The sequence below is a fragment of the Tachypleus tridentatus genome, chromosome 13 (genome assembly GCF_004210375.1).
Source record: "Tachypleus tridentatus isolate NWPU-2018 chromosome 13, ASM421037v1, whole genome shotgun sequence".
Taxonomy (NCBI): Eukaryota; Metazoa; Arthropoda; class Merostomata; order Xiphosura; family Limulidae; genus Tachypleus; species Tachypleus tridentatus.
This window is the reverse complement of record NC_134837.1, coordinates 199,433,113-199,445,958: the sequence shown is the minus strand read 5'-3', so window position 1 is coordinate 199,445,958 and position 12,846 is coordinate 199,433,113. Positions and strand designations below refer to the sequence as shown.

At 35.8% G+C, this 12,846-nt stretch overlaps 1 protein-coding gene across 1 annotated transcript in view; it reads left to right on the top strand.

The window, feature by feature from the left end:
* The first annotated feature begins 3,592 nt into the window (after positions 1-3,592).
* The window catches only part of LOC143236431 (uncharacterized), a 50,985-nt gene continuing 41,731 nt past the window's right edge, over positions 3,593-12,846 (top strand). The window contains exons 1-4 of the mRNA XM_076474692.1: positions 3,593-3,706; positions 10,123-10,328; positions 11,878-12,052; positions 12,535-12,642. Coding sequence (XP_076330807.1) covers positions 3,593-3,706; positions 10,123-10,328; positions 11,878-12,052; positions 12,535-12,642 — 603 coding nt within the window. The remainder of the gene's footprint in view (positions 3,707-10,122; positions 10,329-11,877; positions 12,053-12,534; positions 12,643-12,846) is intronic.

The window sequence follows — 12,846 nt, the reverse complement described above, 5'->3', positions numbered from 1 at the left end:
GGCAAGTTAACTGAAACATTGTTTAGGTAAGGCAAGTTAATTGAAACATTGTTTGGGTAAGGCAAGTTAACTGAAACATTGTTTCGGTAAAGCAAGTTATTTGAAACATTGTTTAGGTAAGGCAAGTTAACTGAAACATTGTTTGGGTAAGGCAAGTTAACTGAAACATTGTTTATGTAAAGCAAGTTATTTGAAACATTGTTTAGGTAAAGCAAGTTAACTGAAACATTGTTTAGGTAAAGCAAGTTAACGGAAACATTGTTTAGGTAAAGCAAGTTAACGGAAACATTGTTTAGGTAAAGCAAGTTAACTGAAACATTGTTTAGGTAAAGCAAGTTATTTGAAACATTGTTTAGGTAAGGCAAGTTAACTGAAACATTGTTTAGGTAAAGCAAGTTAACAGAAACATTGTTTGGGTAAGGCAAGTTAACTGAAACATTGTTTAGGTAAAGCAAGTTAACTGAAACATTGTTTAGGTAAAGCAAGTTAACGGAAACATTGTTTAGGTAAAGCAAGTTAACGGAAACATTGTTTAGGTAAGGCAAGTTAACTGAAACATTGTTTAGGTAAAGCAAGTTATTTGAAACATTGTTTAGGTAAGGCAAGTTAACTGAAACATTGTTTAGGTAAGGCAAGTTAACAGAAACATTGTTTGGGTAAGGCAAGTTAACTGAAACATTGTTTAGGTAAGGCAAGTTAACTGAAACATTGTTTAGGTAAGGCAAGTTAACTGAAACATTGTTTAGGTAAGGCAAGTTAACTGAAACATTGTTTAGGTAAGGCAAGTTAATTGAAACATTGTTTGGGTAAGGCAAGTTAACTGAAACATTGTTTCGGTAAAGCAAGTTATTTGAAACATTGTTTAGGTAAGGCAAGTTAACTGAAACATTGTTTAGGTAAGGCAAGTTAACTGAAACATTGTTTGGGTAAGGCAAGTTAACTGAAACATTGTTTAGGTAAAGACAAGTTAACTGAAACATTGTTTAGGTAAGGCAAGTTATTTGAAACATTGTTTAGGTAAGGCAAGTTAACTGAAACATTGTTTAGGTAAGGCAGGTTAACTGAAACATTGTTTGGGTAAAGGCAAGTTAACTGAAACATTGTTTAGGTAAAACAAGTTAACTGAAACATTGTTTAGGTAAGGCAAGTTAACTGAAACATTGTTTAGGTAAGGCAAGTTAACTGAAACATTGTTTAGGTAAAAGCAAGTTATTTGAAACATTGTTTGGGTAAGGTAAGTTAACTGAAACATTGTTTAGGTAAGGCAAGTTAACTGAAACATTGTTTGGGTAAAGCAAGTTAACTGAAACATTGTTTATGTAAGCAAGTTATTTGAAACATTGTTTAGGTAAAGCAAGTTAACTGAAACATTGTTTAGGTAAAGCAAGTTATCTGAAACATTGTTTAGGTAAAGCAAGTTAACTGAAACATTGTTCAGGTAAAGCAAGTTATCTGAAACATTGTTTAGGTAAGGCAAGTTATCTGAAACATTGTTTAGGTAAGGCAAGTTAACTGAAACATTGTTTAGGTAAGGCAAGTTAATTGAAACATTGTTTGGGTAAGGCAAGTTAACTGAAACATTGTTTCGGTAAAGCAAGTTATTTGAAACATTGTTTAGGTAAGGCAAGTTAACTGAAACATTGTTTGGGTAAGGCAAGTTAACTGAAACATTGTTTATGTAAAGCAAGTTATTTGAAACATTGTTTAGGTAAAGCAAGTTAACTGAAACATTGTTTAGGTAAAGCAAGTTAACGGAAACATTGTTTAGGTAAAGCAAGTTAACGGAAACATTGTTTAGGTAAGGCAAGTTAACTGAAACATTGTTTAGGTAAAGCAAGTTATTTGAAACATTGTTTAGGTAAGGCAAGTTAACTGAAACATTGTTTAGGTAAGGCAAGTTAACAGAAACATTGTTTGGGTAAGGCAAGTTAACTGAAACATTGTTTAGGTAAAGCAAGTTAACTGAAACATTGTTTAGGTAAAGCAAGTTAACGGAAACATTGTTTAGGTAAAGCAAGTTAACGGAAACATTGTTTAGGTAAGGCAAGTTAACTGAAACATTGTTTAGGTAAAGCAAGTTATTTGAAACATTGTTTAGGTAAGGCAAGTTAACTGAAACATTGTTTAGGTAAGGCAAGTTAACAGAAACATTGTTTGGGTAAGGCAAGTTAACTGAAACATTGTTTAGGTAAAACAAGTTAACTGAAACATTGTTTAGGTAAGGCAAGTTAACTGAAACATTGTTTAGGTAAGGCAAGTTAACTGAAACATTGTTTAGGTAAGGCAAGTTAACTGAAACATTGTTTAGGTAAGGCAAGTTAATTGAAACATTGTTTGGGTAAGGCAAGTTAACTGAAACATTGTTTCGGTAAAGCAAGTTATTTGAAACATTGTTTAGGTAAGGCAAGTTAACTGAAACATTGTTTAGGTAAGGCAAGTTAACTGAAACATTGTTTGGGTAAGGCAAGTTAACTGAAACATTGTTTAGGTAAGGCAAGTTAACTGAAACATTGTTTAGGTAAGGCAAGTTATTTGAAACATTGTTTAGGTAAGGCAAGTTAACTGAAACATTGTTTAGGTAAGGCAAGTTAACTGAAACATTGTTTGGGTAAGGCAAGTTAACTGAAACATTGTTTAGGTAAAGCAAGTTAACTGAAACATTGTTTAGGTAAGGCAAGTTAACTGAAACATTGTTTAGGTAAGGCAAGTTAACTGAAACATTGTTTAGGTAAAGCAAGTTATTTGAAACATTGTTTGGGTAAGGTAAGTTAACTGAAACATTGTTTAGGTAAGGCAAGTTAACTGAAACATTGTTTGGGTAAAGCAAGTTAACTGAAACATTGTTTATGTAAAGCAAGTTATTTGAAACATTGTTTAGGTAAAGCAAGTTAACTGAAACATTGTTTAGGTAAAGCAAGTTATCTGAAACATTGTTTAGGTAAAGCAAGTTAACTGAAACATTGTTCAGGTAAAGCAAGTTATCTGAAACATTGTTCAGGTAAAGCAAGTTATCTGAAACATTGTTTAGGTAAGGCAAGTTATCTGAAACATTGTTTAGGTAAGGCAAGTTATCTGAAACATTGTTTAGGTAAGGCAAGTTAACTGAAACATTGTTTAGGTAAAGCAAGTTAACTGAAACATTGTTTAGGTAAAGCAAGTTAACTGAAACATTGTTTAGGTAAAGCAAGTTAACTGAAATATTGTTTAGGTAAGGCAAGTTATCTGAAACAATGCTTAGGTGAAGCAAATTATCTGAAACATTGTTTAGGTGAAGCAGGTTATCAGAAAATGTGTATATAGAACAAGTTATGTGAAACATTGCCCATAGAAAATAAGATGTTTTGAAGCGTTGTTTACAACACAGTATTACAGACAGTTATGGTGATATTTAATATAGTCATCTAACTGTGTTCTTATTTTACATAACCGGCAGTGGGTCAAGTAATAATCTTCAAGATACAGTGAATTTGGAACAACTGTTAAACTGGTTTGTTTCAGACACAGATCGCTTTTTTGCCTTCAGTCGGGGCAATTTAGTAGAATTGGCTGAAGAAAATTAGACCAAGTGGTTAAAACCTGTGTTGTATGAAGCATGGTGGAGTGTACGTCTACACTCTGTGGTTACAACCTGGGATGTATGAAGCATGGTGGAGTGTACGTCTACACTCTGTGGTTAAAACCTGTGATGTATGAAGCATGGTGGAGTGTACGTCTACACTCTGTCTTTCTCGAGAACAGCTCAGTCTAGATAGATACCTTCTAAAAGACGCTATCAACAGTCTGAAGTTGTGTGTTTAATCAGGAGTGGTGATTACAACAGAGAGAGGTGAGGAGAGGATTCTGTAATTCTCCCGGACGTACAAGGTTCTACTAAGCATGATTTGAGTCAGAAATCAATGATGCTCCTACGGTGCGGTTATTAACGATAAGATAATTCTATTTTGTAGAATCTGGTTCTCCTTTCATTACACTAGTGTGTCAGGCCTAATTATTATACTGGTAGCAGACGAAAATATCGTAGATATAAATAACGATGTAATGCGTCTGTTAAAGCATTTACCATTTTTGAACACTGCCATACTTATATTACAAAATGCAAAAAAGGAAAATCGTTTAGTTTGAAGTTTTTCCTAATTAATTAGTGACCCCCAATCAGTGGCACAGCGGTTTATCTGCGGAGTCACACCGCTAGAAACAGGATTTCGATACCCATGGTAGGGTTAGGCAGAGTACAGATAGCCCGTTGTGTAGCTTTGTGCTTAATTGCAATGAACAACAACAACCCTTTTTTGTGATTATCCAATAAACTGTTTATAGACTACACTATTTGACTATCCGCTACACTTCTCACTACACTGTTTAACTATCCGCTACACTTCTCACTACACTGTTTAACTATCCGCTGCACTTTCTACTACACTATTTGACTATCTGCTACACTTTCTACTACACTATTTGACTATCTGCTACACTTTCTACTACACTATTTGACTATCTGCTACACTTCCTACTACACTATTTGACTATCTGCTACACTTCCTACTACACTATTTGACTATGCACTACACTTTCTACTACACTACTTGACTATCCGCTACACTTTCTACTACACTATTTGACTATCCGCTACACTTTCTCGTCTCTTTTCCCCCATTTCCAGCCCCTCCCAATAAAGCTAAGTGCCGTTAAGTACTCCTCCATGTCTCAGGTGTTGTTCGTATATCTGTCAGTTTCTGATATAATTAATATCTGCCAGAAACTATAGCCTGAGTGTAACAACAAAATAGGTTAATTTAGCGTTAGTAATACAGTGTACGTGATGACATTCACGTTAACTGCATGCTTTTCCTCATGTTCCTTTTAATTATTCCATTTCGGATTCAAAATTAGAAGGCGTCTTGGTCAGTGACCTGTCTAAATAGGTCTGGAAGGTTATTTTTACCTTTGATTTTTAATTTCAAATGGGATTAAGAATGAGATAAACAAACAAAAACACCAAAACTTTGTAGATAAACCTGGTAATTTTTACGGAATTTAGACCCGTTGGTCACTAATATTTCGCCAACAATTGGCATTTTGCTGGAATAGTCAGGACGTCACATCTCTATCACTCTACCACTCTATCTCTACCACTCGGAATAACTAATGTGATTCTTTACAAGGTTTAAGTCCCTAACGATGGAACATAGTTGATAGCAGAGCACCCTAGCGATAGAAAAATAGACGATATTAGCACACCCTAGCGATGAAAGATAGCCAATAGTGTAACATACCGTTTGGAAATAGATGGCAATCGTGCACCCTAGAGATGGAATATCGTCAATAGCATCACAGCCTAGCGATGGAACATAGTCGATGGCAGTGCACCCTAGCGATAGAATATAGTCGATAGCAATGTAAAACTATCTTCAGCACTTGAGCTATAGGGTCATTGTACCATTCTCATATAAATTATTTGTTGGAATATTTAGGATAACGACAATAATAGTTAAGCGGTCACACACCAGTGAAATAAAAATATATTTAAGTTTCTTTACTGGTTTCCCATTAACAATACTGTTTAATGCAAAATTGACAAGCACGTGTTTTCACACAGATATTTGTTGTATTTACGCTATAATCTCATATTTTCATACTTTTCTATTCAAAGAAATGACCTTGGATTATCAGATGGTTTATCACGCCATCATAGGCAAAGGATAGAATAACATATCCCTGTCATAAACTTGAAGGTGCAGTGTACTTATTTTTAACCATTTACATTTTTTGTCGGGTTTGTGTGGGTTTTTTTCATTTCTAAGAGGAAATGTGTTCAAATCAATTGGCAGAATACAGTTTAACCAGTAAGCCTTGGTGGACATGTGTTTTATTGCTCAAAAATGAAATTAGGAACTAAAAAAGAAAAGTCAGTTAAGAGATTATTTGTTTTCCTGTCTTTACAAAATAGATTCTACTCCCGAAAATATAGTGCAAAAAAGAATAAAGTAAACTTAGTCCAAATTGTTATGTAATCAGTAAATTACATACATAATTTAACATTGTATTCAAGAAAGCCTTGTAATGTTCGAGCATTGCCATAATAATGTATCAAAATAAACCTGATTCCATGTTGGTGGAATGTTACATAATGAGATGAAGTAATCCCTACTCTAAGATATACTTACAAGAGAGAACTGTTACCCTGGTGGTGTCTTTACCATGTGATAATTAAGGTAATTTCAATGATTTTTGTTATGCATTCCTGGAATGTTATGTAAACATGTAACATAAACAACTAGTACAAACATGCACTATTAACATATAATATATGACCCGGCGTGGCCAGGTGATTAAGGCGTATGACTCGTAAGCTGAGAGTCGCGAGCTCGAATCTTCGTCACACCAAACATGCCCGCCCTTTCTGCCGTGGGGGCATTATAATGTCACGATCAATTCCACTATTCGTTGGTAAAAGAGTAACCCAAGAGTTGGCGGTGGGTGGTGATGACTAACTGCCTTCCCTCTAGTCTTACACTGCTAAATTAGGGACGGCTAGTGCAGATGGCCCTCGTGTAGCTTTTCGCGAAATTAAAAAAACAAACATCTAATATAAACAAATAGTATAAACATGCTTAAGTGTAAACATAAAAATGATGATACACTAGATTTAGAATCTGTTGAAGGTAATTTAGCACAATGAAGACTTCTTTATCACCATTAGAAGGGTCAAAGGCCATGTTGTTTTCTAATCATTGTGATGATGTCTGGTCAATGATATTGTTAGCGTCTGTTGATCTGCTTTTTCAAACTACAAGTTTTCTTTTCAGATTCTTGTTTTATCTGACAATATTTTCCAATGTGACATCATCATGTTTTCTCTTGTTGTTTGATATTATTCTAACTTTCAACGAACCTGTTTATTCGTTGATTTTTTTCAGTTCCTGGAAACTTCTAGATTTCCAGGTTTTCTGCCAGCGAAAACTTTCCTTGGATAGGAAAGGTGACAATTCTGATGCACTAAAATAAGTCACGATAAATTTCATTTTCCATAATTTTCTAGTGCACATAAGGTTAGATGTTCTCTGTCTCTAGATTTTTTTCACGTTTTCTTTAATCCTCGCGTAGTGTTTTAACATGTGCTTTTTCAGCCACTATAACCGTACTATTAACTGCCAAGATCTTTGCATCAACATTGCTAAATTGATTAATTTTAACGGGTTGATTTCCCATGGAAGCATTTGGCATTCTCACAAAATATGCACTCTTGATCGTGCATCCCTGACTCTGATCAAGACCTTATGGTTGACCTCCTGACCTAAGAGCCACTGGTTTCAATTTGTCACTGAGACTTGCCTCTAGTTTTATATTCAGAGTATCTCTTCATGGTAAACATGTCCTGTAGTAGAATATGTGGGAGATCTCGTCTCCTAAATGTTTAACAGTATCTAAAATTGGGACATGATTCATTATTTGGGTAAACTCAAGAAAAGTCTACCTTGATTAATATGTTTGTGGATTCTCCTTTGTGATTAAGTGGTTCTCTGATTTTGCATTTTCTCACAGTATATGAATAATAATACAGTGGTTCTGAGGAGAAACTGTGAGGTTTGATTTCTTTAGGTTTCTATTGTTATTGTTTGAAACTACTCCCCAAATGACGATTCTTTCACTATATACAACTTGCTGATCTTTACGATAACTGTTAACCTTTCTGAAAACCATTTATCTCGAGAGTAAACAAACAAACAAAAAACAACATAGCTGGTACTTAGTGTGGCGTGTGTTAAGTGTGGTCAGTGAAGTTACCGGTCATGTAACTAATAAACAACAGACACAATTTACAATAATAATAATTCATAAATTTATTAAGTCCGTGTAATAATTTTTACAAGGACAATATTTACACAGTTATGAAGCAATACTGAGAAAATAACAAATATATTAGAAATTAACTGACCTGGTCATATTCAAGAATTTCTTTGTAGAATATGCCTTAACAAGAACAGTTTCACCATCAAGTACAATTTCAACACTAACTTCACATTATTCTTGGCAACATTTGTATACTGTCAAATAATTCTAGATACTTCTAGACTGTAAAAACTGTATGCCATAAAGTTTCGTCACTTTATAGATTTCTAGGCCTAAGTTACGAACGTTCCAGAATATTCAATAACTTTTCTGTAGTTCAGGAATATTCGATGGGATTCAGTCATACTAATTATGCTAAGGATTCTGACCAGGTGTTAAGTTTAATATTAAAAAAGTCATATTTACGTCTAACCATTACAGTATTATTATTATTCATTATTAACACTACAACGTAACACTTGGTGGCGCATAATAACTGTGATCAGTGGATCACTTGGTAGCGCGTGTTGAAATATGTTAAGTTGCTTGTTTTCCTTCTATATATTGATGATATATTATTAATAATAAAAAACATCCATTAAAAGCTCTAAACTCTAATTTTACTGTTTCAATATTGCGAACTGCTAGAGGTGGTATAATGGTGTGGTGACGTTCTCATTTTAGGATCTGTAGCTTTTAATTTGTTGAAATAGTAGATGCTTATCTTAAACTCTCCAGTGGCTCAGCGGCAAATGTTAAGGTTTACAACACTAAAATCCTGGTTTCGATACCCGTGGTGAGCACAGTCTCTTGTGTAGCTCTGTGTTTTAATAATAAACAAATAAAGTTTACGGATTATTGCTACTGATTCCAGCATATTGGACTTCCATCCTGATGGACCAGAACTATAATAATTTGATTATTAATCAATTCATCGCTCTCATATTGTTGAAATCTTCGACCTTCACAATGAGCAACATTACAATAAAAAGCATCTTGTGCGGTCTATGAGAAACTGTATCCAGGCCGTTATATTAGGTTTTCAAGTTGTTATTGTGTAAGTATGGTTTATATCATTGCTCAACATAGTTATATTACGTCATAATCCTGTTATTGTGTAATCGTTGTCAATCGCAGGGCAGATTCAAGATTTCGCTCTAGTTTCTCGGCTTTCTAGTGGAAATACAAAAATTGCTAAAACTATAACAAAACATTTATTTGACAAATGATAATTTTCTTTATATTACAAGTTGTGACACTCGATTATATTCTAATATCTTCCAAGCGAAGCTAAGGGAGTATAATGTACTTGCTTAAACGCCACCTGCAAGACAAAAATTATAAGCACGTCGACGCAAAGGGAAAAATATATTTACATATATTTACAATATATTTACATAGAATATTACATATTACAACAAATAACTGTTTATTCTAGTGTAGTGCCCCCTAGCATTTTAATTTCTAAAATGTGAAAAAAATTAATATTTTAGAAACAGGGCCCGTTATGGCCAGGTGGTTAAGGCGTTCGACTCGTAATCCGAGGATCGCGAGTTCGAATTCCCGTCACACCAAACATGCTCGCCCTTTCAGCCATCGGAGCGTTATAAAGTGATGGTCAATCCCACAATTCGTGATAATATATGACCCGGCATAGCCAGGTGAGTTAAGGCGTTAGACTCGTAATCTGAGGGTCGCGGGTTCGCATTCCCGTCGCGCCAAACATGCTCGTCCTTTCAGCCGTGGGGGCGTTATAAAGTTACAGTCAATCCCACTATTCGTTGGTAAAAGAGAAGCCCAAGAGTTGGCGGTGGGTAGTGATGACTAGCTGCCTTCCCTGTAGTCTTACACTGCTAAATTAGGGACGGCTAGCGCAGATAGCCCTCAATTAGCTTTGCGCGAAATTCAAAAACAAACCGTTTTATAAAAGGATTCATATTAGTTAGAAAACACGAAGTTGCTCGCTGTATTGTGGCGCCACCTGGGGACATACTAGGATAGTAACTAAATTGACTGGTAATCTAGGCGTTACCCTGAACCAACTGAAAATAAGCGAACGCATTAGGAGATTGTTCTGTATTAGGAACACTGACTTACGTCAATGTAAAAAGTATGTAACTGTGTGTTTATCGATGTGCAGAACAAAATTAGAGTGTTATGTCGAGAGCTTACTTAGCTCACGAATTCCTCAGTGTTATGTCGAGAGCTTACTTAGCTCACGAATTCCTCCTTTACTCCCTTACATTTCAGTGTTAAGACTGAGAAGACTCAAGGTTTTTATTCTTTTAATAGATTGTCAAAACTGGTACAGAAGAAGAATCTGAACGACCAGTAGAGGTCACCAAGCTTCGACAAGTCGCCACTGGGGTGCAGGACTGGAAGGTAAGTGATAGGACGCCGAGAGCAGAACTTGAACGTTTGACGACCGAAGAGAGATCGATCATCGAACGGGTTTGGCAAAAAGAAGAGGAATTTGAAAAAGAAACGAAGAACGTCTGGTAACATGTAACATATGTGTGTAGTTCGTGGTAACATGTAACACATGTGTGTAGTTCGTGGTAACATGTAACATATGTGTGTAGTTCGTGGTAACATGTAACACATGTGTGTAGTTCGTGGTAACATGTAACATATGTGTGTAGTTCGTGGTAACATGTAACATATGTGTGTAGTTCGTGGTAACATGTAATACATGTGTGTAGTTAGTGGTAACATGTAACATATGTGTGTAGTTAGTGGTAGCATGTAACGTATGTGTGTAGTTCGTGGTAACATGTAACACATGTGTGTAGCTAGTGGTAACATGTAACATATGTGTGTAGTTCGTGGTAACATGTAACACATGTGTGTAGTTAGTGGTAGCATGTAACATATGTGTGTAGTTAGTGGTAACATGTAACACATGTGTAGTTAGTGGTAACATGTAACACATGTGTAGTTAGTGGTAACGTGTGTGTAGTTAATGAGAACATGTGACAGATGTTTGTAGGTAGTTAGTAGGAACATGTAACAGTGAATCCAGCAAGGGTTGGGTCCCTATGGAAACTCCGATCTTTTTGCTAGTTACCTCTTTTATATATATCAGATGTTTCTAGTTACTGGTAATATACATTAAAGAGGGTGCAAAGCTACCCAGGGTGTGCTTTTCTTTTAGCTGTATTCACCAAAGTTCTATCTTTTACTTATTATCGGAAATTGTTCGCACAGGAAATCCACTTTCTGTTGATTTCATCTTTTGAATTATTTAGTCAATTTTAAAATTGGTATTCAAACTAGTTAAACCTTTCAGTGAGTTTAAAGAATCAGTCAAAACCTTCGAAATTCATGGGCTGCCTATTGTTTTTTCGTTTGTTTGTTTTTGAATTTCGCGCGAAGATAAACGAGGGGTATCTGCGCTAGCCGTCCCTAATTTAGCAGTGTAAGACCAGAGGGTTTGTTTGTTTTGGAATTTCGCACAAAGCTACTCAAGGGCTATCTGTGCTAGCCGTCCCTAATTTAGCAGTGTAAGACTAGAGGGAAGGCAGCTAGTCATCACCACCCACCGCCAACTCTTGGGCTACTCTTTTACCAACGAATAGTGGGATTGACCGTCACATTATACACCCCCACGGCTGGGAGGGCGAGCATGTTTAGCGCGACGCGGGCGCGAACCCGCGACCCTCGGATTACGAGTCGCACGCCTTACCCGCTAGGCCATGCCGGGCCAAGACCAGAGGGAAGGCAGCTAGTCATCACCACCCACCGTTAACTCTTGGGCTACTATTTTTCAAACGAATAGTGGGATTGACCGTAATATTATGACGCCCCCGTGGCTGAAAGGGCGAGCATGTTTGGTGTAACAGGGATTCGAACCTGTGGCTCTAGGATTACCCTAATGTTTCTGTTTAATAAAAGTTCATCGATTTGTACCTTAGAGCCAATCAGTGTGATTTTAAAGTCACTCAACAGTTTAGTGTACAAAATAAACACCAGTCATTGTAGTTGCTTAATTAGTAGGAATGGATTTGGTTTACGTGGAAATGAATTCATCTTCTTTTTTTTTTTCAGTATGGGAGGATCGTCGCTGATGTTAAGACAGACCAGCTCCGCTGACCAAGAAACGTGCAGAATATGCCGAAAGACTATTGGAGGAGACGAACAGAGACGTCAGTGTGACGAATGCAAACAGGCGGTGTGTGAAGACTGTGCGTCCTACTCAAATGGTTCAAAAACTGCTCACCAGGTGTCTCACTTAGTAATATCTTTTTCAACCTTCTTGGTTTAAAGTTTTATAAAATATTTTTATATATATACCAGACAGTAACATTAAGAAGATGTTATTCTAATTTCAATATTTTTGCCAAAACATTGGTAGAACGTATTTTTCCAAACTGTATGTATTGATTGATGGGTATATCCAGTAGATATAAAGTTATAACAGCGAATTGTTAGTAGTTAAACACGAAGTTACACAATGGGCATCACAGGTATCGAAAACCTATTGATACCATTGTAAGTCCGCAGACACAGCGCTGTGCCACATTGGAAAAAACCAGCGGTTTATTTTATATAAGGTTTAACATGTTTATTTATAACTCGTTTGAATTAATAAACCAAGCACAATTTTAAGATAATTTCAAAGTTTCACCTATACGTTTGCTGTAGATATTATGGTACAAAAACTTTAACAATATTTCCGTTCATATTTTCAATTTGTTTCACTAGCAGTGGAAATGTAGTTTTTGTCGTCGCCGCAGCCAGCGCCAGTATCGTTTAGGTTTAGAACCACCGCCAGGTGCTGGAATGCACCGCGTTCCATCAGTTCGACGAATGGTAAGCTGCATTTCATATTTGTTTAAAATACTGGTGTTACTTTATTGTTGTTGTTTTTTGCAAGTAGATCAGGATATATAAAAATATAACGTGTAATAACCCTTAAGTAAAAGTCTTTTCTGACTTATCACAGTTACACTTTGGTAAACCCGAATGCTTACACAGTTTCATGTAGATTATATAGAAATATAGCATATAATAAAC